This window comes from Somniosus microcephalus, chromosome 16 (genome assembly GCF_052327205.1).
Source record: "Somniosus microcephalus isolate GS21.2 chromosome 16, FLI_Smic_1.0, whole genome shotgun sequence".
In the NCBI taxonomy this organism is placed as follows: Eukaryota; Metazoa; Chordata; class Chondrichthyes; order Squaliformes; family Somniosidae; genus Somniosus; species Somniosus microcephalus.
This window is the reverse complement of record NC_141002.1, coordinates 48149181-48174978: the sequence shown is the minus strand read 5'-3', so window position 1 is coordinate 48174978 and position 25798 is coordinate 48149181. Positions and strand designations below refer to the sequence as shown.

At 47.3% G+C, this 25798-nt stretch overlaps 1 protein-coding gene across 1 annotated transcript in view; it reads left to right on the top strand.

The window, feature by feature from the left end:
• Positions 1-25798, top strand: part of LOC147106134 (bcl-2 homologous antagonist/killer-like) — a 72926-nt gene that overhangs the window by 43726 nt on the left and 3402 nt on the right. Inside the window, exons 5-6 of the mRNA XM_086008948.1 lie at positions 4289-4432; positions 13624-13804. Coding sequence (XP_085865074.1) covers positions 4289-4432; positions 13624-13804 — 325 coding nt within the window. The remainder of the gene's footprint in view (positions 1-4288; positions 4433-13623; positions 13805-25798) is intronic.

Sequence of the window (25798 nt, the reverse complement as noted above, 5' to 3'; positions counted from 1 at the left end):
AGAGGTAGGTTTTAAGGAGCGTCTTAAAGGAGGGTGGAAAGGTTTAGGGAGGGAATTCCAGAGCTTAGGGCCTCGGCAGCTGATGGCATGGCCCCCAGTGGTGGAGAGATTAAAATTGGAGATGCACAAGAGGCCAGAATTGGAGGAGTGCAGCTACCTCAGAGGGTTGTAGGGCTGGAGGACGTTACAGAGATAGGGAGGCGCGATGCCATGGAAGGATTTGAAAATAAGGATAAGAATTTTAAAATCGAGGTGTTGCTTAACTGGGAGCCAATGTGGGTCAGCGAGCACAGGGGTGGTTGGTGAACGGGACTTGGTGTGTGTTAGGATACGTGCAGCAGAGTTTTGGATGAGCTTAAGTTTATGGAGGGTGGAAGATGGGAGGCCGGCCAGTAGAGCGTTGGAATAGTCGAGTTTAGAGGTAACAAAGGCATGGATGAGGATTTCAGCAGCAGATGAGCTGAGGTGGGGCAGAGTCGGGTGATATTACGGAAATGGAAGTAGGCAGTCTTAGTGATGGCGCGGATATGTGGTCGGAAGCTCATCTCGGGGTCAAGTACAACACCAAGGTTGTGAATAGTCTGATTCAGCCTCAGACAGTTGCCAGGAAGACGGATGGATTTGGTGGCATGGACTGAAGACAATGGCTTTGGTCTTCCCAATATTTAGTTGGGGGTAATTTCTGCTCATCCAGTATTGGATGTCGGACAAGCAGTCTTACAATTTAGAGACATAACATTCAAGATGGCTTCTGGACAGGTAGCTCCTTGCTGTGCACCTTTATCCTTGGCCATCCACTGCCATCTTTTGCCCTTCCAAGTGCGAGGAGCTCATAGACTTCTTTGTCTCTAAGATTGAGACCATCCAATCAGCTGCCGCTGCCTCTGCCACTTCCCTTCCTTTCCCTAGCCCACCAGGCCAAACTGCCTCTAAAGTTCATCCCTGCCCTAGCCCTGAACTCACATCTTTCTCCAGTTTGTCTCCGATCTCCCCTCATGCCCTTTCCGAGCTCATCTTGTCCATGAGATCCACTTCTTGCTGGCTCGATCCTATTCCAACCAAACTGCTGACCACCCAACTTCCTTTTCTGGCTCCCATGTTAGCTAAAAATGTTAATGGTTCACTCTCCTCGGGTACTGTCCCCCTCTCCTTCAAATCTGCCGTCATCACGCTATCCTCAGTAAAACAACCCTTGACCTCGCCGTCCTTGCAAACTACCAGCCCATCTCCAACCTCCCTTTCCTCTCCAAAGTCCTTGAACATGTCGTTGCCTCCCAAATCCATGCCCATCTTTGCCACAACTCCATGTTTGAATCCCTCCAATCAGGTTTCCACCCCTGCCGAAGCGGCTCTTATCAAAGTCACAAATGACATCCTATGTGACTGTGACAAAGGTAAACTATCTCTCCTCATTCTTCTCGACCTATCTACAGCTTTTGACATGGTTGACCACTCCATCCTCCTCCGACGCCTCTCCACCGTCGTCCAACTGAACTCGCCAGGTTCCATTCTTACCTATCTAATCGTAGCCAGAGAATCACCTGCAATGGCTTCTCTTCCTGCTCCCGCATCGTTGCCTCTGGTGTCCCCCAAGGATCTATCCTTGGCCCCCTTCTATTTCTCATCTGCATGCTGCCTCTCGGCGACATCATCCGAAAACACAGCGTCAGTTTCCCCTTGTACGCCGACAACACCCAGCTCCACCTCACCACCATCTTTCTCGACCACTCTGCATCTCTAAATTGTCAGACTGCTTGTCCGACATTCAGTACTGGATGAGCAGAAATTTCCTCCAACTAAATATTTGGAAGACCGAAGCGTTTGTGTCTTCGGTCCCTGCCACCAACTCCATCCCTCTCCCTATAATATTTCTGAGGCTGAACCAGACTGTTCGCAACCTTGGTGTCAGATTTGACCCTGAAATGAGCTTTCGACCACATATCCGCACCATCACTACGACCACCTATTTCCACCTGCGTAACATTGCCCGTCTCCGCCCCTGCCTCAGCTCATCTGCTGCTGAAACCCTCATCCATGTCTTTGTTACCTCTAGACTTGACTATTCCAACGCACTCCTGGCTGGCCTCCCACATTCTACTCTATGTAAACTTGAGGTCATCCAAAACTCTGCTGCCCGTGTCCTAAGTTGCACCAAGTCCCATTCACCAATCACACCTGTGCTCGCTGACCTACATTGGCTCCCAGTTAAGCAGCGTCTCAATTTTAAAACTCTCATCCTTGTTTTCAAATCCCTCCATGGCCTCGCCCCTGCTTATCTCTGTAATCTCCTCCAGCCCCAAAACCCTCTGAGATATCTGCACTCTTCTAATTCTGGCCTCTTACATAGAAACATAGAAGACAGGAGCAGGAGTAGGCCATTCGGTCCCTCGAGTCTACTCCGCCACTCAATGAGATCATGGCTGATCATCCAAACTCAGTACCCTGTCCCTGCCTTCTCCCCATAACCCTTGATCCCTTTAGCCTTAAGAAATATATCTAACTCCTTCTTGAATATATTTAATGAATTGTCCTCAACTGCCTTCTGTGGTAGAGAATTCCACAGGTTCACCACTCTGGGTGAAGAAATTCCTCCTCATCTCTGTCCTAAATGGCTTACCCCTTATCCTTAGACTGTGACCCCTGGTTCTGGACTCCCCAACCATCAGGAACATCCTTCCTGCATCTAGTCTGTCTAGTCCGGTTAGAATTTTATAAGTTTCAATGAGATCCCCTCTCATTCTTCTAAACTCCAGAGAGTATAAGCCCAATCGACCCAATCTCTCCTCATACGTCATTCCTGCCATCCCAGGTATCAGTCTTGAGCATCCCTGATTTTAATCGCTCAACCATTGGTGGCCGCGCCTTCAGCTGTCTAGGCCCTAAGTTCTGGAATTCCCTCCTAAACCTCTCCCACCTCTTTCCTCCTTTAAGACGCTCCTTAAAATCTACCTCTTTTCTGCCCTGATTTTTCCTTGTGTGGCTCGGTTCAAATTTTGTTTTATAACGTCCTGTGAAGCGCCTTGGAATGTTTTACTAAGTTAAAGGCGCTATATAAATACAAGTTGTTGTTCTTGTTCACTGTTTAAGTTCCCCTGGCTCTAATAGTGGGTGCACTTTAGCCCTAACTACAAGTTAACTGCTAGTTTAAAGTTACCTGGGCCCACTGCCCATCCTCCGACCATTCTCTTTGTTTTCGTCAGTGAGCACTGGATCTTTGCTCAGATTTCGCTTCCAAATATCTGGACGTCTCTCGACATCAAGACTACGCTTCTACGCAGGACTACACCGTCAGACTCAGCTGTTGTATCTCTGATCTGCTGCTCAGTTGCTTAAATTTTAAAGTAACTTTGTCTAGCCTACAGCCCATCCCCCAGCGCTGCTGTTGGGCTGAGCCTGTGACTGTCGTACTGGTCCGACTGGTTTTTCAGCTTTAGTTATGGTTTGGTTCCTGGCCAGAATTTTATTTTTCTGGGCCGAAGTCCATTTCTTCACCGCCTCTGGATCTTATGGTGACCTCCAACTTGATGGGCTGACCTGAGCCTATCAAGAACCAGTTCTCAATGCTGCATAAACCCATTTCTGGTAACCTTTTGTGAAGCATAAAATTTAAAATGTTGAACTTACAGTTAAAATATTGCACTTAACAGTAAGTTCTGCTGTATAATTCAATTGTCAGACTACAGACAATAAAATGTCAATCTGAGCATATCCTAGGGAAAACCAGTGACAAAGTATCACCATAATTGTGAATGGTTTAACATGTTTAATATTTAATGATCATAAACTTCAACCCTGATTCCACATACCACTGAAAGGTATTGGTAGCTTTGAATCTGACACAAGCTTGAGTGTGTCGGAGATGGAATTATAGAACACTAAGATAAAAAGCTAATGATTGATGTTTGAAGCTGAGAACACTTTTTGCCCATGAATATATGTGAAACTTGAGATGTGTGTCATGTGATCCAGCTTTATAAGGTGACATAGTGTACCAGAAGTATTTTAGTTCTGGTATTAATTATTCCCACGGTATTCAGGGGTGAAGTCCCAGCAGAGGCCTACACTCTGAGTTACTTAAAGTATACCTGTCGTGGAGGCCTGGATGGAGAAGGACAGTAATTAGCAGCTATGAATGGAAGAGGAGAAATGGAGGAAACTAAATGGAGAGATTTGTCAACAAATTTTGCTTGGTGGTCATTAGGATGCAACGATTCTTATTTTAGTTGACATTGTATATAAAATAAAACCGTGGACTTTTTAACAGTGAGTTTTGATGTTGCCCTCACAGTTCCACTGTGGAACTAGGACGTCAGCTGGCAATCATTGGAGATGAGCTCAATCATCAAAAGAACAGGGAATTTCAAGGCATGCGGGCATTCCTTCCTCTCGCATCTGAACATGGATATAAGTCTTTCTGCAGAGTTGCTGAAAGGTAGGTTTCCAATTATGTAGTCAATAATTGCCATAAAAATCTTAACAAGTAGCAATGGTTTATGTGGAGTTTAATTATTATAAGGTCTGGTATGATCCAGGTCAGCAGCAGTGCAGTCCCAACACCAACCTCAACAAGTACTGCATGCAGCCAGCCAAGTAGTGCTTATTTAGTCCTATATACTTTTAGGCTGGAACTTTGTTTACCTGGGCGGGGCGGGTGCAGGCAGTTGTGTGGCAGGTCGCGACCCCATTGTTGATTCCATCCCGCTCTTGAAATCGACTTTGCGTTAATGGGGGCTGATGTAATAAAAAGACTCACACATCAAGGAACTTTAAAGTAAGCTTTAAGCAACTTATAATTAAACTATATACAAGAGCGGTCTTCACCATGCCTCTAGGTGAAGCCCTTTTACAATACTGAGCAGTTCAGTATTCACACTAGTCCAAACACAGGAAGTGACGTATGCACAGGAAGTGATGTATGCACAGAGTTCACAGTTCACAGGAAGTGATGTGCACATAACTTCCCGGAAGTTATTATTATTATCACATTCTTCCCTCCTGCGAGATTAGAAGGCTGTGGTCTTCCTTTTGTTCCGCAGCCGCCGAACGAGGAAGAGTCGCACCCGTTTGGGTTCCCGTCGTAGAGGGTCGCTGGTCCGCTTACACGCTGTTGGCCATTGGTCAGAGTCTGTGTGGCCTGGATTACCCTGTGAAGGGTCGGGGAGATCATGGCTTCGTGTACGAGTCCCAATAGGTGCAGAGTCGGTCTGTCTCTGTTCAGAGGGAGGTGCAGAGCTGGCCTGTGGCAGATCAGTACTTTGGTGCGCGGTACTGGGAGGGTCGCAACTTTGAGTACGGGGTTCTACCGGTACCACGCTAGTTGGTGTCAGATCAGGATCCTGGAGAGGGGTACCTGGTAGGTTCCAAGAGGCTCCTGGTAAAATACCATCACTCGATGCCCCACTAGGTCCTGGTGGGCAGGGAGCAAGATCCCGTAATGATACGGTAGATTCTCGGCCGTCGGGATATCGTATGTATGCATAGGTGGGGTTGGCATCGGTTAGTTCGACCTCGTCTACGAGAGGGTAATTTTTAGATGTCCGAACGTATCTTCGGAGTAGTACAGGTCCAGGAGTAGTTAGCCATGACGGGAGGGATGTCCCATAAGATGAGCGACGCTGGAATCCAAAGAACCGCTCATGAGGTGTAGTATTTGTGGCTGTAGAAAGAAGGGACCGTATAGAGTGCAATGCATCCGGAAGCACTGTTTCCCATTGCTGGTTTGGTAGGCCCCGAGATCTTAAAGCAAGATGTACGGAATTCCAGATGATACCGTTATACCTCTCTACCTGCCCATTTCCGATGGGATGATATGGCGTTGTTTTGCTTGTAGCAATTCCCCGTTCTGAGAGGTAGTCCTTGAGTTCCCTTGACATAAAGGATGGACCCCGATCCGAGTGAATGTAAGCCGGCATGCCACAGAGAGAAAATACCTGCTCAAGGCAGCAGATTACTGTGGACGCCAGCATATTGGAGCAGGGGAAGGCAAACGGAAAACGTGAATATTCATCAATCATGGTGAGCAAATATGTGTTCCGAGTTGAAGAGGGTACTGGGCCCTTAAAATCGATGCTAAGTCGTTGCATCGGTTGGGTTGCGTGTATGAGCATACCATCTGAGGGGCGGAAGAACTGAGGTTTTAATTCTGCACAAAGCCGGCATTCTGAGCACATTTTCTTTACATCTCCAGTAGAAAAAGGGAGATTCCGTGATCGTACGAAATGTAGCATGTGCGTAATGCCAGGATGACACAATCCATTATGGACATCTATGAGAGTAGAGGACGACATAGTGGAGCAGAATGCTCGTGTGAGGGTATCCGGGGCCACATTCTCCTTGCCAGGTCGATAGTGAATGGTGTAACCAAAAGAGGCCAGTTCCATCCTCCAAAGCTGTATTTTATTATTCTTAATTTTGGTTCGTTTTCGATTATCGAGCATGAAGGCGACTGATCGCTGGTCCGTGATTAATGTAAAGTGCTGGCGAGCTAGGAAATGGTTCCACTTCCGTACCGCCTCTATGATGGCTGTGGCTTCCTTCTCAACCGGAGGATAATGTAGCTCGGCACCTTGTAAGGTCCTGGACATAAATGCTACAGGACGACCTTCCTGATTTAGAGTAGCCGAGATCGCCACCTCCGAGACATCACATTCGACTATGAAAGGGAGAGTCTCATCGATGGAGTGAAGAGCCGCTTTCTCCAACTGTTTTTTGAGAAGGTTAAAGGCTGCAACAGCCGCTGTTTCCAATGGAAATGATCTAGCATGCAGCAAGGGTTGGATTTTGTCTGAAAAATGAGGAATCCATTTAGCGTAGTATGCAAACAGACCGAGAGCCCGACGTAAAGAAGCCGGATTCTTAGGTGACGGGAGCTCTTGGAGCGGGCGAAGTCTTTCTGGGTCTGGCTTAATGATACCATTGCCTGCGCAGTAGCCAAGGATGTTGATGGTCGGTTGCGACTCAACAGATTTAGATTCATTCAAAGTTAAGTTACGGTGATGGAGAGCATCCCGAAATTTTTGGAGGTTGGCGTCGTGTTCCTGTTGATCGTGACCTGCAATAGTAATGTTATCAAGATAGGGAAAAGTGTCCCTTAAGTTTTCCTGCTTAACCAGGCCATCCATTGCCCGTTGGAAGACAGCCACTCCATTAGTAACCCCGAATGGAAGGCGACGAAATTGGTACAGCCGTCCATTAGCCTCAAAGGCCGTGTACTGCTTATCTGAGACCTTCAAGGGTACCTGATGATAGGCACTTTTCAAATCGTAAGTTGAGAACACTTTGTATTCGGCCAGTTTATTAACCATATCATCAATGCGTGGCAATGGGTAGGCGTCCAAGTCAGTATATTGATTGATGGTTTGCGAATAATCAATGCATAGTCGTTGTTTGTGAGGTTTTAGAGGGTTCTTGACGATGACGATTTGAGCCCGCCAGGGCGACGAACATGGTTCGATGATATCCTCTGCTAAAAGTCGAGAGATTTCAGCCTCAATAAAAGATTGGTCTTCCTGACTAAAGCACCGTGATTTCATTATTATTGGTTTGCATCGAGGAGGAATACTGGCAAATAATGAGGGTTCATCAAGTGAAGCTGCTGATAATGCACAAAACGGTAATTTAGACAGTATATTAGAAATAGTAAGTCCAGGTTTGGATCCGCCGAACTCAATGGTGAGTTTCTTATGCTGTTTTTGAAAATCCAGCCCTAAGATGAGATCACTACATAAGTCCTTGAGCACCGAAAGTTGGGTGGAGGGATACATGCGACCATTAAGTGTCATATCAATAATACAAAAGCTGGAGATTCTGGTATTAAGTGATGACTGAGCCATCGCAATTGCCTGGTCCGATGGGAAGATATGTAGTTTCAATTTCGCAACAATCTGTTCTCTAATGAAACTATCAGTACTTCCTGAGTCAATTAAGGCATCTAAGGTATGCCCATTAATTGAAACTTTTGTAGCTGCGTGAAACAGGTTCTGTGGGCAAGCAGCTGTAATTGATGTGGTTGCACAGAGAGTGGCTGAAACTCTAGGTGTGCTTCAGGAGAGAGCTCGAGAGGAAGCTTGATAGGTCCTAGCCGGAGCATCTTGATAGGCCCTAATTGGGGCAGTTCGGTAGGCCTTAGCTGGATAGGCCCTCGTAGAGGCTCTTGATTGGCAAACTTTTGCAAAGTGTCCCTTTTTATCGCAATGACTGCAGATCGCATTGCGAGCAGGGCAGAATTTCCTAGGGTGAAAAGAATCTCCACAAAAGAAGCATTCCTTCCTAGATTGCCAAGAGGCTGCTAAAGTGGGGTCATACTCCTCTTCTTCATCAGAATTATCATCAGGATTAGATTCCTCCATGATAGAGTTCACCTGAGGCCACTTGAATCGTCTGGTTGCAGTTACAGCAGCAGATCGAGGTCTGGGCAGCTGATAGAGGTCTGCATTTTTCTTTGCCAAATCCAGAGAACAAGCCAGGTCAAAAACCTTTTGTAGCTCAAGTGTTTTACTTTCTAGCAGACGCTGGCGTATAAATGGAGAGGCAATCCCGCAGATGAAAGCATCACGAATCATTTCTTCGTGGTACAGCTCAGCCGAGGCTGCCTGAAAGTTACAATCTACGCTGAGCCTGCGAAGTTCCTGGAGGAATTCGTTAATCGATTCCCCTGGCCCTTGTCGGGCTGTGGCCAGTAGATGTTTAGCATAGACCTCATTTGCGGTCTTGGCATATAGTTTTTTAAGTGCCCGGATCACCTCATCGTAATTATCCCATTCATCAACATATTCAAACACTGTTGGGGTCACATAGTTGATAAGTATCCTCAGTTTAGTAGGAGCATCCGCTTTACATTCATCAAGAAAATTCTCAAAAGTACGGTACCAATGCTTCCATACCCTGCCAGCTGCTGGTGCGTTTGGGTCCAAGTCCAGACGAGTAGGTTTAAGGATGTTTTCCATGATGGGTGGTTCCCTGGATCCTTAACTCCGAGTTTGTCCGAAGGTCTAGTATTTGAGAGTGTAAATACTAAGTTGCTTAAATTGATGTAATAAAAAGACTCACACATCAAGGAACTTTAAAGTAAGCTTTAAGCAACTTATAATTAAACTATATACAAGAGCGGTCTTCACCATGCCTCTAGGTGAAGCCCTTTTACAATACTGAGCAGTTCAGTATTTATACTAGTCCAAACACAGGAAGTGACGTATGCACAGGAAGTGATGTATGCACAGAGTTCACAGTTCACAGGAAGTGATGTGCACATAACTTCCCGGAAGTTATTATTATTATCACAGGGGCTATGTTACCTGGCCCTATTAAATAGTGCAGGTCTGATGACATCAACGATGACGCGTTTTCAGCTCGGATTTTTAAAGGCGCCATGGCCACAATGCATTTGAAGGTTCATCTAGAAGTGTGCAGGCAGCACACTGCACCATTGGAGTGTTGCAAACATTTCCAGAGATGACTGCAGAGCGACAGAGAGCTGCACCCAGGTTGTCAGATGACTCCCTCCATATGCTTGTGGAGGGAGTCAGAGCATGCAGGGAGGTCCTCTTCCCTTCTAATGGGCGGAAGAGACCTCCCCAGGAGACAAAACGAGCCTGGCTCCAAATAGTTGAGATGTTGTGAGGAGGACCTGGATGCAGTGCCGCAAACGTTTCAATTATCTCATTAGATTAGGAAAGGTGAGTACAAAGCCACAATCAACTTCATCCTGCTGTGCCTCTCATCACATTCCTATCATTCTGCCTTCCCAACCCTGCTGCTGCACATCTTTACTGACACAACATACCTTGCACCTCCACCCATCCCTCTCTCGCTTATCTACATACTCACATGCTTATCTGACTAGCCACCTCTCACACTCACCCTCATCCTAATATCATAGCAACTAACAACACACAAGGAGGCCACTTGGCTTTGGCATCCCACTCCATCATTGTCTCTCTCTAAAGATGCACCCACCCATTCCTTACACTCATTCCACCACTCTAACTCAACCTTCTTTTCTTTCCCTCCTTGCAGGAATAGAGAGCCCACAATAAGAGGGAGAGGGAGAGAACCGGAGGTGGAACGCCATCATTGGTGACCCTATCAACAGCAGAGGAGGCTACCTTAGAAGTTTCGGGAGTCGCTGAACAGCTGGAGGTGGGAGACGGAGAGAGGGGTCATTTCAGCAACCTGATGACATAATTACATATCATACAACTACATGGCATACATCAGTCACTCATATGGGGACTGATGTCAGCAGCCAGTGAATGGTCATCATGTGCATAATGGTATCTGTACCTATTCTTGATATGACATATCTAACTCATCTCTTTACTCTCCCACAGGTCCATCAGAGAGCGCCCCCCACCCCACCCCCAATGTCCATGAGGAAGAGAAAGACGACTCCTCAGAGGAGCCTCCAGCCTCTGAGGGCGCACCGTCACCAGACAAAAGCGCACCCAGCACCAGCGCAGATACGCACACCTAGGTGGGTCCCACGTGAGACAGAGTAGTTTTGTCACCTGGTGTCTCACAACTCACAAGTGAGCAAGAGCAGATGGTGGAGACAGGGACAGCAGTGGAGACTCCTCGCCAGAGAGCGCAGGATGCTCCCAGCTCTGCTCCCAGCTTCGCTCAGCTGCATGCAGGCGCTGAGCCCCGGGGGCCATCCAAAAAGAGGACATTCCTGAAGGTGCAGCAAGAAGTGCAGGAGGCTTTGACAGGGTTTGTGAGCGCGATGTCTGCAAATGTGCAGAGAATGGAGGAGTCCATCTCCGAAATGAGCACCACCATGTCGCAGGCGATGGCGACTAGGCTCTTCCATGGAAAGGATGGCCACCTACAAGGAGCAGCTAATGAGCCACTCACAGGAGCACATGGTCTCTATGGAGAATGGCTATCTATAGAGGATAGACGCTCATTGACATCCCTCCTAGAGAGGAGGTCTATGTGGACGTGGGTCCTCATGGCACCACCGATATGCAGCAAGGTGCTGTCCAGCTCTTTGCTAGTAGGAAAGTGCGGGTGACCCATGAGAGGGATGATGGTGAGGGGGCACATGGAAGTGGAGGCTCCTCTCAAAGCGCTCACCCTTCTCCCCTGTTGTCACCACCTCAGTCAGACCCCAGATGCCTCCTCGGACAGCGATGGCCAAGTCTGCCTCTGCACAGTCGCAAGAGGAGCAAACTTTGGCAGGGCCATCAGAGGCTCCAAAACCCAGAGGACATCCGCCAAGAGTGTCTAAACAGTCGCAGCAGGGAAGTGAGCAGGCTGCCTCTACCTCTGCTGAAGCCGCAGGGGTAGCACCTCGTAGAAGCACACGTAAGAAAAAGATGACGCACAAATAGATTCACAAGGGTAGCCACTTGAATGTTTTATTCAATGTTTCTGTAAAGTTTCCATTAGAGTGATGTTACACATAAACATCTTTATTTTCACCACTTTCCCATCTTGGACACATTTGTGTGCACCTTTGGAAGTGACTTAGTGAGTTGCAGTGAATGGTGAGACATAACATTACCTCCAGCAATGGTGGTCAGTGTGAAAGGAATGGCTTGGTCATTGTAAGGATGCTTTGTGGTGTTGCTGTGGGGTGGTACCATCCTGGCACAGCATGTGCAGCCATATGGGTGTACTGCGTAAAGTTAAGTAAATCTGGCCATGGTGAGCCCATCCCTGGCCTCCCGGGCAGCAATGTGCTCGGGTGCTGGTGGGATCTGGACCGCAGGTTCCTCCAGCTCCTGCTCCTCCTCGTCTTCCAGCTGATGCTCCTCCTCCTCCTCCGAAGAGGCTGTGCGCTTAGAGCCTTGCTCCTGATGCAGTGCTAATCCTTGCTGCTGCGCTATGTTGTGCAGGGTGCAGTAGACCACAACGATTCTGGGGGCCCTGGCTAGTGCTTACTGAAAGGCACTCCAGATCTGTCAAGGCATCTGAAGCGCATTTTCATCATGCCTATTGTCTGCTCTATGACATATCTGGTGGAAATGTGGCTTTCATTATATCTCTCCTCAGCCTCAGTACTTGGCCTCCTCAAGGGTGTCATGAGCCACGTCTTCAGTGGATAGCCCTTGTCTCCAAGCGGCCAGCCGGTACGTGTGTTTGGAGGAGCGAAGAGCTGAGGGAGGGTGGACTGACGCAGGACGAAAGAGTCATGGCAGCTGCCATGGAATTTGGTGCACACATGCATGATGATATTTCTATGGTTGCAGATGAGTGGAAGCCTTTGCGGTTGACAAAGAATCCTGGGTGATGATGGGGTGCCCTGATGGCCACATGTGTGCAGTCGATGATGTCCTGCACCTGTGGGAAGCCAGCCAGAGTGGCAACGGCCAGCGCCCGCTCAGTAACACTGACTTCATCAGTGGCAAAGTTGATATAATTGGCTGACTTGTCAAAGAGGGCATCGGTGACCTGTGTGATGCATCTGTGGGCGGCCGACTGTGAGATGCTGCAAATGGCTGCTGCAGGTCCCTGGAAAGAGCCTGAGGCGAAGAGGTTGAGGGTGCTGGTGACTTTGACAGCCACTGATAAGGCGTGTCCACCCGCTCCTCAGGGCTGCAGGTCTCTGCAATGTGCAAATGTCTGTGACAACCTGGCACGATAGCCTGAGCCTCCTTTGGCACTGCTGCTCAGTCATGTTGAGGAAGCTCATCCTCTGCCTGTATACCCTGTGTTGGGGGTACCGCTTCCGGCTCAGTGCAGCCCTGCACTGATGCCCTCTGTCCTGTGCAGCATCAGGCGGTTGAGGGGAAGGTTGGTGGTGTTGTTGGTGCTGCTGGTATGCCTGGTGCTGCTGGTGTTGGGGCTCATTGTTCTCCGATTCTGAGGACCAAGGTGAGACAGTATAAATGGCACCCATCCTGATGGAATAGATGGCAGGTGAAGTTGAGATGACAGAAGCAATCTGTCAATGATGTGATATGTTCCAACAATGAGATGAGACTGGATGGTGACTTTGCTGGAAATACCTGCAGCCTGTAGAAAGCTAAATCTGTGCTGGCAATGCAGTCAGCAACAGCTTCTGCCTGAGGAAAGTGATCAGCTGTGAGGTGGGAGTTTTTATTGTACTTTCCATGCTGTGCACTAATCAGCTGGATCAATGGCCACTCAACTTCCGCCTCAGGTTGAGAGACATGGTTCCCAAGCTGTGCGATTCCTGTGGTCAGCCAGGGCAATTTGAAAGGTAGGTTTAAAAAGACTCTTAAGAGTCTGACAACTATCTGATAAAGATTCAAATTAGCTCGCCTGCCTCTGCTGTTCGGGGCGCTGCTGCGCCGGCAAAAACACCCAAGGAAAAGGCACGTGGGGGGCGGGATGATGGTGGGTTTCCCACCCGCTCCAAGATATTGCAAATTTCCCACCCGACCCGCTCCGATCGCGCCTGCACAGACTCCAGAAAATTCCGGCTTTAGTCTTTCTAAAAGGAAACTTTTAAAAATTACAAAAGGAGATGGAATATTTTGTCGGTTTGCACAGAGTAAATGTGACAGTCTTGTAAGCAGATTATGTGGTCTTGTTTTAGAAAATAATACAACTATTAACTAATATTTCTGTATTGACTATTGATTTAAATATACAATACTAACTGATTAAATAGAACAGTTTTGTTGCGTTAAAGTGTATCAATTTTCTACTACACAGATTATTTGACAATGGAATAAACTGGGGCCGAACTATTGCTCTGCTGTGCTTTGGCTACAAAATGGTGACTTACGTCTATCAGAGAGGAATTATGGAATGTTTTGGCAAAGTTACAAAATCTGTTGCAAAGTTTATTGCAAAGAACCAGATTGCTCAATGGATTGTTGAGCAGGGAGGCTGGGTAAGTATACGTTGTGGTGTGGGAATGTATTATTACGAGTTGGGTTTCTGCCTCATGTTGTAAAGGTTTTCTTCCAGAATATTTCAACTCATTGCCTTTCTCAGCTTTTTTTTAAATCGAGAAATTCAGAAAGGAAACCGAGACAGAGTCCATCCAGTGCGTTGCAAACTTGTGCAGGAAATATTCGTTTAATTAGGTTTGGGTTGGAAGAAATCCTGACAAACAAAAGTGTTTAATCACCATTACTGGGTGTGTAATGGCCTCAAATCTTATCAGAATATTTGTATCCATATTTGTAATTGGGGAGAGGAGCAGCTGCTTTGGAAAGGGAAGCGGCAGAATTGGAAAGGCTTCGTTAATCTCCAGAAGAGTAATGGTCTCTCTACTTATCCACACACTCCAGCATTGTTCATTCCTTGCTTTTCTTTCCAGTGTGTATTATCTCACTCTACTCCACATTAAACTGCATCTTCCACCTGGCACATAGTGTCATTTAAATGCATGGAACGTTGGGTGAGCAGCATTTTGCTCGATGCTCCCCACCTGATCTTTCTCTATGTGCTGTATCCAGGTGATCCTTTACACCCAAAAGCAAGAAGAATAAATTCTGCCCCATAGGAGAATATGAAATAATCGAATTTTCTCATAACAAAATTATAATTTATACCACATTTTTGGAAATTGTTTAATCAACATGGAGCCATGTAAATCATAGCACATGAAAAGAGGAGCCTCTGCTGTTTAACAATTTTTGCATATAAGTGTAATATTAGCTGTACATATTGCGGGTACTGATACTTGAAATTCAGTGGGCGTGTTCGATGATTAATTTTACCGTTGCTTTCCCATAGTTAGCACCGAGCTACTCTGAGGTAATTATGGACGGCAGCTGCTGAAGGCTGAATTTGTTTCCATTGGTGTTTCTATTTTATGGGTGTGTTTATGATGTTATATTTACTTAAACTTTAATCACTGCAATTACACTAAATGTCCTGCCAGGTAAACAGCTTGGCCATACACGCTACATCCAATATAGTCAGACTTTGTGACTAAAGTAGTTCTAAAAATACATCATGATGATTGAATACAGAGTTATAATAACCACGATGCTAACTATAGTTTAACCATATCAATATAATCAACAGAGGCAAGAAATTGGAATACTTGTCGTACAATAAAAACCAGTGTTACTAAAGTACTAAAGTACCAGTCACATACCTATATCCCACTCCATTACCACAGAAAGAAAGAAAAAAGAACTTGCTTTTATATCACGCCTTTCATATCCTTAGGACATTCCAAAGCGCGTCACAGCCAATGAAGTACTTTTGAAATAACAACAGAAAATGCTGGAAAAACTCAGCAGGCCAGGCAACATCCGTGGAGAGAAAATAGAGTCAACGTTTCGGGTAAACCCTTTGTCAAGACTGAAGAAGCACAGGAAATGAAATAGATTAAAAGGCCAGTATGGGGGCTGGGAGAGAACAAAAGAAAGGTGAAGAGACATTAAGAGGTATTCAAAACGAGACGAGATGGTGATAGGACTAGTGGAGACAAAAGACGGCTCTAGAGTAGGTGTGAAATGCGCAGAATGGGAGACAGCTGCCATGTGGGAGAGAGAGAAAAAAGGGGGGGGGGAAAGGGCCAAAACAAAGGTGTGGATAAAAAATATAATAGGGGCCGAGGTTATGATCTGAAATTGTTGAACTCGATATTGAGCCCGGAAGGCTGTAAAGTGCCTAATCGGAAGATGAGGTGCTGTTCCTCGAGTTTACGCTGAGCTTCCGTGGAACAATGCAAGAGGCCGAGGACGGTGAGGTCCGAGTGGCAATGGAGCGGTGAATTAAAGTGACAGGCGACCGGAAGCTCGGGATCACCCTTACGGACTGAACGGAGGTGTTCTGCAAAGCGGTCACCCAATCTGCATTTGGTCTCCCCAATGTAGAGGAGACCACATCGTGAGCAGCGAATACAGTATACTAGATTGCAAGAAGTACAAGTAAATCGTTGTTTCACCTGGAAGGGGTGTTTGGGGCCCTTGATAGTGGGAAGGGGGGAGGTATAAGGGCAGGTGTTACATCTCTTGCGCTTGCACAGGAAGGTGCCAGGTGAAGGGGAAGGGGTGCTGGGGGTGATAGAGAACTGGACTAGGGTGTCTTGGAGGGAGCGGTCCCTATGGAATGCTGAAAGGGGAGGGGAAGATGCGTTTGGTGGTGGGATCACTTTGGAGGTGGCGGAAATGGCGGCGGATGATCCGTTGAATGTGGAGGCTAGTGGGGTGAAAGGTGAGGACAAGGGGAACCCTATCGTGGTTCCGGGAGGGAGGGGCAGGGGTGAGAGCAGAAGTGCGGGAGATAGAACGGACACGGTCGAGGGCCCCACCAGCCTCCACATTCAACGGATCATCCTCCGCCATTTCCGCCACCTCCAAAGTGATCCCACCACCAAACGCATCTTCCCCTCCCCCCCACTTTCAGCATTCCGTAGGGATCGCTCCCTCCGAGACACCCTAGTCCACTCCTCTATCACCCCCAGCACTCCTTCCCCTTCGCCCGGCACCTTCCCGTGCAAGCGCAGGAGATGTAACACCTGCCCTTATAACTCCCCCCTTCCCACTATCCAGGGCCCCAAACACCCCTTCCAGGTGAAACAGCGATTTACTTGTACTTCTTGCAATCTAGTATACTGTATTCGCTGCTCACGATGTGGTCTCCTCTACATTGGGGAGACCAAACGCAGATTGGGTGACCGCTTTGCGGAACACCTCCGTTCAGTCCGTAAAGATGACCCCGAGCTTCCGGTCGTCTGTCATTTTAGTTCACCGCCCCATTCCCACTCTGACCTCACCGTCCTCTGCCTCTTGCATTGTTCCACAGAAGCTCACCGTAAACTCGAGGAACAGCACCTCATCTTCCGATTAGGCATTTTACAACCTTCCGGATTCAATATCAAGTTCAACAATTTCAGATCATAACCTCGGCCCCTACTTGTTGCGTCCGTGTATAATAAGACACAGACTGCGGAGAACGGTACAACAGGTGTTTACTCAACGTGGCTCACACTGCAACTGATCTGTACAGATTACTACTCAGTGTTATATACAGGTGTGGTCACTGCCGGTACTGCAGTATACATGAGCTGTAAAATATAGTTCCCCCCCCTTAAAGGTATATACATTACAATTCCTCCTCTTTTAGATTAACAGTACCATAACACTCATTTAACAATTAAATATCAAACTAATTACAATTAACACTTTTAACATGCAACATTAGCTGAAAATAGTCTATTTATATATTCAGTCTTTGGGGAGGCTTCCTGATCCTTTCTGGATAGCGCCTTTCCCGAGTGTCTTGCTCTTGGTGCGGAGGTGATTCTGGCCCCCTGTCGTCGGTTGGTTCATCAGCTTCCGATGCTACTGTTTCTGGGGTAGATGCGACCTGTACGTCGGGTTCATCACCAGGGACGTATGGGCGAGGCATGGGGTTGACTTGTTCCTGTGACTCTAGGATCTGGTCAGCATGGCGTCTCACGATGCTCTCCCCAATGTCCACTGTGTACATTAGTGGCCCCTGCCATCTGCATATCGTTCCTGGCTGCCAATTTTCTGTTCGGTAGTCGCGGGCCAAGACTGGTTGCCTTACATTGAAGCTCCTTGTTGGCTTCTCATGGATGTGCTGGAATTGCTTACTCTCAACATCTCTTCGTATGTTTGGTCTGAGCAAATCCAGGCGAGATCTTAACCTTCGGTTAAAGAACATCATGGCTGGGGCCTGGTTGGTGACTGCATGTGTCGCATTCCGGTAGGCGAACAGGAAATTGTCCACCTTGTGCTGCAGCGGAATGTTGTCATTGTACATAGCCTTTATTGCCTTCTTAAAGGTTTGTACGAACCTCTCAGCCAATCCATTTGTGGCTGGATGATACGGGGCGGATATGTAATGCCTTACCCCATTCTTTTTCAAGAACCTCCGGAACTCTTCGGACACGAACTGTGGTCGGTTGTCGGAGCAAATCTGTTCTGGCAAGCCATTCCTGGCAAAAATGGTCTGTAGGACTGCAATAGTTTTCTCCGTGGTGGTGGAGGACATTTTGATGACCTCAGACCATTTCGAGTGTGCATCCACGGCTATTAAAAACATTGAGTCCATGAATGGACCAGCAAAATCAATATGCACCCGTTGCCATGGAGATGAGGGCCACTCCCATGGGTGTAGAGGGGCCTGTGGTGGTGCATTTTGGACTTTCTGGCATCCTGAGCAGCTCTTGGTCAGGTCCTCGATTTGTTTATCGATTCCCGGCCACCACACATAAGCCCTGGCTAGGCTTTTCATTTTTACCCCTCCCAGATGACCCTCATGAAGCTCATTGAGCACTCTATCCCTTAACTTGGGTGGAATTACCACTCGGGATCCACCCATCAAGGTCCCCCGGCACACTGACAGCTGTTCTCTCCTTGTCGAGAATGCTGGCAACAGTGAGTCGCCATGTGCTGGCCATCCCTTCACCGTCAAATTATATACCCGAGACAGTGTCGGGTCATTTCGGGTTTCCTTTTCGATACAAGCGTTAGTTACCGGTAGGTATTCAACTATAGTCGAATGGAATATTTCGACAGGATCCACTGCTGGTGCTTCCTCCGCAGTAGGCAGTGGCAGGCGTGATAGCCCATCAGCATTTCCATGCTGTTTCGTGCCCTTATATTCAATCTCATAGTGGTGCGCCCCTAGAAAAAGTGACCATCTTTGTAGTCGTTGCGCAGTCATCACCGGAACGCCCTTCTTCGGATTAAAAATGGAGACAAGAGGCTGGTGATCAGTCAGCAAGGTGAATTTCTGCCCGTGCAGATAGTGATTGAACTTTTTCACTCCCCACACTAGGCGGAGGGCCTCCCTGTCAATCTGGGCGTAGTTACGCTCGGCTGAGGTTAGTGATCGTGACGCGAAGGCTATTGGCCTCTCTGAGCCGTCCGAGAATTTGTGCGACAGCACCACTCCAATGCCGTAGGGTGACGCATCACATGCCAACCGAATTGGTAATGCTGGGTTGTAATGGGCCAATACCTCTTTCGATGTGATTAGTGTTTTGCTCTTCTGGAAAGCTCGTCTACATTCGTCACTTCACTTCCATGGCACCGCAGTTTGCAGTAGGGTGTTCAGTGGGTGTAGTATTGTAGACAAATTTGGCAAGAACTTATGGTAGTAGTTTACCAGCCCGAGGAACGACCTCAGTTGTGACACATTTTCCGGTGCTGGAGCCTTGACTACTGCCTCAATCTTCTCTGGGGACTCATGTAACCCCTCTTTATCGATAACGTGACCACAATACGAGATCTGTTTTCTAAAAAACTCGCATTTGGGGTGGTTAGCTCGGAGCCCATATTCCTGCAATCTAGTGAGCACCTGCTCCAGGTTGGCAAGGTGATCATTGTCATTTTCGCCCGTGACCAGGATGTCGTCCAAATAACACTGGGTCCCTGGGATCCCTTGCAGGACTTGTGTTCCATTGCCCTCTGCCAAATAGCCGGAGCTGATGCTACCCCGAATACCAGCCGGTTGTATTGGTAGAGACCTTTATGGGTGTTGATTGTGAGGTTTTTTTTTATGCTTCTTCTACCTCCATTTGCAGATACGCCTGGGCCAGATCAATCTTAGTGAAGTGTTTTCCTCCAGATAGCGAGGCGAAAATATCTTCAATCCGCGGAAGTGGATATTGTACGGTGTGAAGGACCGGGTTCACTGTTACCTTAAAGTCCCCACAGATGCGAACCTTCCTTGGTTCCCCAGGCGTGCTGCTCAACGACTTTTTCATCACAGGGATGATGGGTATAGCCCACTCGCTCCAGTCTACCTTGGACAGTACACCTGAACGTTCCAGACTCTCCAGCTCTGCTTCGACGGCTGGGCGGATTACATAAGGTACCGGTCTGGCCGTAAAAAATTTTGGGCTTGCGTTTTCTTCAATTTTAATCGTCGCTGTCATGCCTTTTAGTGTTCCGAGTCCTTGCTGGAACACTTCTTTCGTGTCAGTTAGGATCTTTGACAGTCGCCCAGGTGTGACGTCGTCATCCTTTTTGTCAGCCACAGTCAGTGCCTGTATGGAATGCCAATTCAGTTGTATTTTCCGGATCCATTCACATCCCAGTAATGGTGGTCCTCCATCTTGCAATACATACAAGTCTAGTTTTGGTGTTTCCTTACCGTTATGTATAACGGTCACCCTTATTTTTCCTTTGGGGTAGACTTTTTGCCCCGTGTACATCTTCAAAATAATTTTTGTGTCTCTCAAGGGTATGTGTGAGAATAGCCGCTCGTAGTCCCGTCGGTTTATGACTGTTAGGGCTGATCCTGTGTCCAATTCCATCTTTACCTGGACTCCTGCTATCTTGAGAGTGACCCAAATGGTTCAGTGATCCTCCATTGTGATCACATTATGTAGTTTCAGACAACTCAGTTCCCTGCTTTCGGAGTCGTTATCACTCTTTTGTTCGTCTGAACTATTCTCCGTTATCTTATGTACCTTCTTGTACTTTCCTTTGGTAGGTTTCTTATTGCTGGTTTTCTTTCCCGACCTGCAGACTCATGCTATGTGTCCTACTTTTCCACACTGTCTGCACACTTTGTCTTTGAACCAGCAATCATTCTGGTCGTGTGTTGTTCTGCCATAGCGATAGCACTTCTCTGTTCCATATGACATTTCGTTTGTGCCATATTCTTGCGGTCTCTGTTGTATCTCTGCAGCACCCCGTGCTGTTGCTTCATATGATACCGCAATGCTGAAAGCCTTTTCCAGCGTAAGGTCCTTTTCAGATAAAAGCCGTTTCTGGGTTCCTTCACTTTGAAGCCCACACACAAACTTGTCCCTTAAGGTATCTGCCAGTCCCGCTCCAAACTGGCAGTGTTTCGATAGTTTGCGCAGTTCTGTTAAATATTCAGCATTGCTTTCATCTTTATGCTGGTTCTGTTTGTGAAACTTGAATCTTTCTGCTATCAGCAGCGGTGTGGGGTTTAAATGTTCCTTTAGTATCGTTACTATGTCTTCAAAACTCTTTTCCATTGGCTTCGTTGGGGTTACTAGATTTCGTAATAAACCATACGTCTTTGCACGCATTAAATTTAACAATACCGACGCTTTCTTGTCATCTGACACCCCATTTGCCTTGCAGTATACCTCTATTCGTTCGACATATGTAGTCCAATCTTCGACTTCATTGTCAAATGCGGTGATACTGCCACTCTTCGGCATTTTGGGTGTGGTTTAAAATGGCACCTCCCAATGGCTTAAAATGGCATCTCCCGCGCTTTCCTTCCTCCCCCGCTGCTGCCGACGCCGCTCCCGGCGGTTCTTGTGGCAATGGCGGTGCCCTGTAGGTTTCGCGCGCTTCTCCTGCGCTGCTGCCAACGCCGCTCTCGGCGGTCCTCGTGGCAATGGCGGTGCCTCGCGAGTTTCTGCGCGTCTCTCTCTCCCTCTCTCCGACGCTGCTCGGCCCCTGAACACCGGCTGCGCCATGTGCGCTCTGCCCTCTCTCTCCCCCGTCGACGCTGCTCGGCCCTTTGCTGTGCCGCTCGGTCGGGCTCTAGCCCGCCGCTGTCCGGGAAGGGTCTGCGCACTACCTGTTGCCAGCCCGTTTCACTGGACCACCTCGACTGGAAAGCCAAGCCTGGCTCTCGACAGCCTCCCCCGCAATCCTCGAGCCTCTGCTGGATGACTGGGCGGTTGCGCGTGGTCGACGCCCGAGTCTCTGGCCTTGACCTCCAATCCAGTGATCTCCAGGAACGAATCCCCGGGAGGTGATGCAGAGTTGCAGGTAGGTTCGAACCTGCCTCGTCGCCAATGTTGCGTCCGTGTATAATAAGACACAGACTGCGGAGAACGGTACAACAGGTGTTTACTCAACGTGGCTCACACTGCAACTGATCTGTACAGATTACTACTCAGTGTTATATACAGGTGTGGTCACTGCCGGTACTGCAGTATACATGAGCTGTAAAACATAGTTCCCCCCCCTTAAAGGTATATACATTACACTACTTATATTTTTTATCCACACCTTTGTTTTGGCCCTTTTCCCCCCCCCCTCTTTTTTTCTCTCTCCCACATGGCAGCTCTCTCCCATTCTGCCAGCGCATTTCACACCTAATCTGAGCCGTCTTTTGTCTCCACTAGTCCTATCACCATCTCGTCTCATTCTGAATACCTCTTAATGTCTGTTCACGTCTCTTTTGTTCTCTCCCAGCCCCCATACTGGCCTTTTAATCTATTTCATTTCCTGTGCTTCTTCAGTCTTGACAAAGGGTTTACCCGAAACGTTGACTCTATTTTCTCTCCACGGATGTTGCCTGGCCTGCTGAGTTTTTCCAACATTTTCTGTTGTTATTTTGGATTTCCAGCATCTGCAGTATTTTGCTATCGAAGTACTTTTGAAGTTTAGTCACCATTGTAATGTAGAGACATGCAGCAGGCTATTTGTACACAATAAGGGCCCACAAACAGCAGTTATATAAATGACCAGATACTCTCTTTTCTTAGTGATGCCTTTACAGAAAAGACTTCTGCCTTTACAGTAAATTACTGCTCTCTTCATAGTCAATTCCTGCAACCTTTACAGTAAATACAGGGCATTCCATGTCCTAACAAAGCTATTTTTACTTTGCAATTTTCCTGAGCTAGTTCCCTTTTTATCTGGTTGAGATCAGCTTTCTTTTCCAGTCAAATTCCTTTATGTTTGATTATTCCCTCTACTTTTCAATGTTTATATTGAATCTGAGTGTTCATAACTTATGTTGTGGTCACTCTTTGCTAAATGTTCCCGCAACACTCACATTACCTACTTGCCCCGCTTCATTTACAAGAACTAGATCAAGCACTGCCTCCTTCCTTGTTGGACTAAAAACATACTGAAATTCAAGTAGAGGAACTGCACCCCATTGTTTTATTAAATCTCTGTGTCTTGTTTTGCACACTTTGTACAAAAATAATAAATTGCAGGACAACGGAGTATTACAGTTTAAACTCTTTTAATGAAGCATCAGGTCTGTAAGCTTTCTCAATCAATACAGCACCGTGTGGACAAAATGGAGTTAGGACCCCTACTGGGTCTTCTAAACAATAGCAGTCCTTATAGATGCCTGCAGGCCAATGACAACTCAGCATGTGATCACATGTGAATATAATAGGTATTCCTTACAGATGCCTGCAGGCCAATGATAAATCAATATGCAAATGTTACATCCCCTTTCTTTTAAAAGAAAAATGTTATGCATTACTTTTGAACCTTTCTTCTACATAATGTTCTCAGTAGCATCAACATATAAGTAAACTCAACATTTAACTAGCACTGAAAACATCTCAACATTTCAATAACGATGTACAGTTTTTTTAGGGCAGCGATCCGCCTACACCCTTTGGCAGTTCACAAGTCAAGGATAACTCTAGGCTTGACCTCTCGTCGGAATGACAGTGTTGTTCCTTGGTGTTCAGGAGGTGCCTGTGATTGCAGCGGTACACCTGTCCTTCTGGGGTGCGGATGTGATACGATCGCTCAGTGTCAGCTGGCTGGCTGACGACTGCAGGCTTCCAGTAGCCATGCTCCTGGATTCTGACGGATTCTCCATTGTGCAGCGGTGGCAGTAGTCTAGCTGACCTGTCATAGTATCTCTTTTGGTGTTGCTGTTTCTGTACACGTTTTGCATGCACTTGCTTGCAGCTGACGACCTGCCAGGGCCTGTCTGGGATACGGTGAGGTATCATGGGCTCTTTGACATTTGATGGGCGGCGTTCTAGACAAATGGAACATTTTCCGACAATGTCCTCAATGTGTTTGCACATTCCGGGCCAAAACATAATGTCACGTGCTCTTTGTTTGCATTTTTCCATGCCCATATGTCCAGCATGAATTTTTGTCAACATCTCTTCTCTGAGACTGGTAGGAATGATGATTTTCTCCCCTTTGAAGCTGATTCTGTTGATTTGTGACAGTTCGTCTCTGTGGTTCCAGAATTCAGATATGCTCTGAGGGCATTTCCTCCTTTCCTCAGGCCATCTTTCATGCATGACTTTGCTCAGCAGTGTGAGTTGTGCATCTTTCTCGGTTTCTGCTCGGATCTCCTTCAGTTTTGAGTCACTCACAGGTAAGCTGTTGTACACCATGTGCACCTGCACATCCATGCCTTCACTGAGGCTGCTGTCCTGGTAGCTAAGAGACTTTCTGGAGCACGTGTCTGCGACAGGAATGTCTTTGCCTTGGACGGTGAATGATTGTGAAGTCATACTTCTGTAGCTGAAGGATCATTTTCTGTAGCCTTGGTGGGGCTGCGGCTAGTGGTTTCCTCATGATTGACTTGAGGGGCCTGTGGTCGGATTCCACAATGACTTGTCGGCCATAGACGTACTGGTGGAAACGCTTACATCCAAACAGAATTGCATGTAGCTCTTTCTCGATTTGAGCATAGTTGATTTCACTGTCTGAGAGAGATCTGGAAGCGTAGCCGATGGGCTTTCCTTCTTGCAGTAATACTGCGCCTAGTCCGTACTTTGGCGCGTCCACTTGTAGTCTGAGCACTTTGTTGGGGTCGAAGTAGGCAAGAACTGGTCCTGGTTCTCTGGTGATTAGGTCTTTCATTTTCTGAAATGCTGTGTCATGTTGTTTGTCCCACAGGAACTCATTGGATTGTTTGAGCAACTGACGCATGAGTGCGTTGATTTCGGAGAGACTCGGGGCAAACTTGGCTAAGTAGTTAACCATGCCTAGTACTGTCTCTAGCTCTGCGCGGTTCTTCGGCGGCTCCATCTTCTTGATGGCGGCAATTTTCTCTGGATCCGGCTTAATGCCATCAGTTGAGAGGCGATGCCCGAAATAACTGATCTCGGTGGATCTGATTATACTTTTCTCGGGGTTGAGCTGGATACATTTCTCCCGTGATCTTTGTAGCATCGCATGGAGGTTCCTGTCATGTTCCTCTCTATTCCTGCCATAGATGAGGATGTCGTCTACGATTGCGACTACTCCGTCGAGGCCTTCATAGTTTTCGTCGATCTTCCGCTGGAATTCATCCTGAGCTGAGATAAGACCAAATGGTAAACACAGAAATCGGTAACGTCCAAATGACGTGTTGAACGTTGTTAGCTTAGATGACTCTTCCGTGAGCTTGATAGTCCAGTATCCTGATCGTGCGTCCATTACACTGAAGTAACGTGCTCCCACTAGCTTGGGTGTGATGTCATCTAGCATTGGTAGAGGGTAGTGAGGGCGTTTGATAGCCTTGTTCAAATCTCTGGGGTCGAGACAGACTCTGAGCTTGCCTGTACGTGGTTTCTCAACCACTACTAACGCGTTGACCCACTCTGTCGGTTCTGTTTCCCGGACGATGATTTCTGTATTCTCCATGCTCTGCAGCTCCTCCTTCAGGCGACTACATAGAGCAAGGGGTATCCTTCTCGGTGGGCAAACCACAGGGGTTGCTGCTGGGTCAAGGTGAATAGTGCATTCACCTGGGAATAGTCCGATTCCTTTGAAAACGTCAGCAAACTCCTCCATGACTGTCTGCTTCTCAACTGGTGCTGTCAATGATAGTACTAGCTTGATGAGGTCCATGTCTAAACATGCCTTTAGACCTAGCACTGGAGGTGCTCGAGTGTCAATAATGTAAAAGTCCAACATCATGTCGCTTTCTTTGTACTTGCATTTCATCACGCATGTGCCTTTTACAATGAGCTGCTCACCTCCATAGCCGGTCAGTCTGCGTGAGGTGGGCTGTAGCTCACACTCATCCTTCAAGCTGTGATACTCACTCAGAGGAATTACATTAACCTGAGATCCAGTGTCTAGTTTAAACTTAAGCCCTTTGCCCTGTTTTCCTATCTCAATATCGGCAAAAGCTTGCTCAGTCTCTGAAATCTGTTTTTTCTGTGACACAGAATCAATAAACAGTTCCTCTGCATTTGGCTCTCTATCTGGCATTTGGCTGTCACTCACTGTGTGTACTGTTTTTCCGA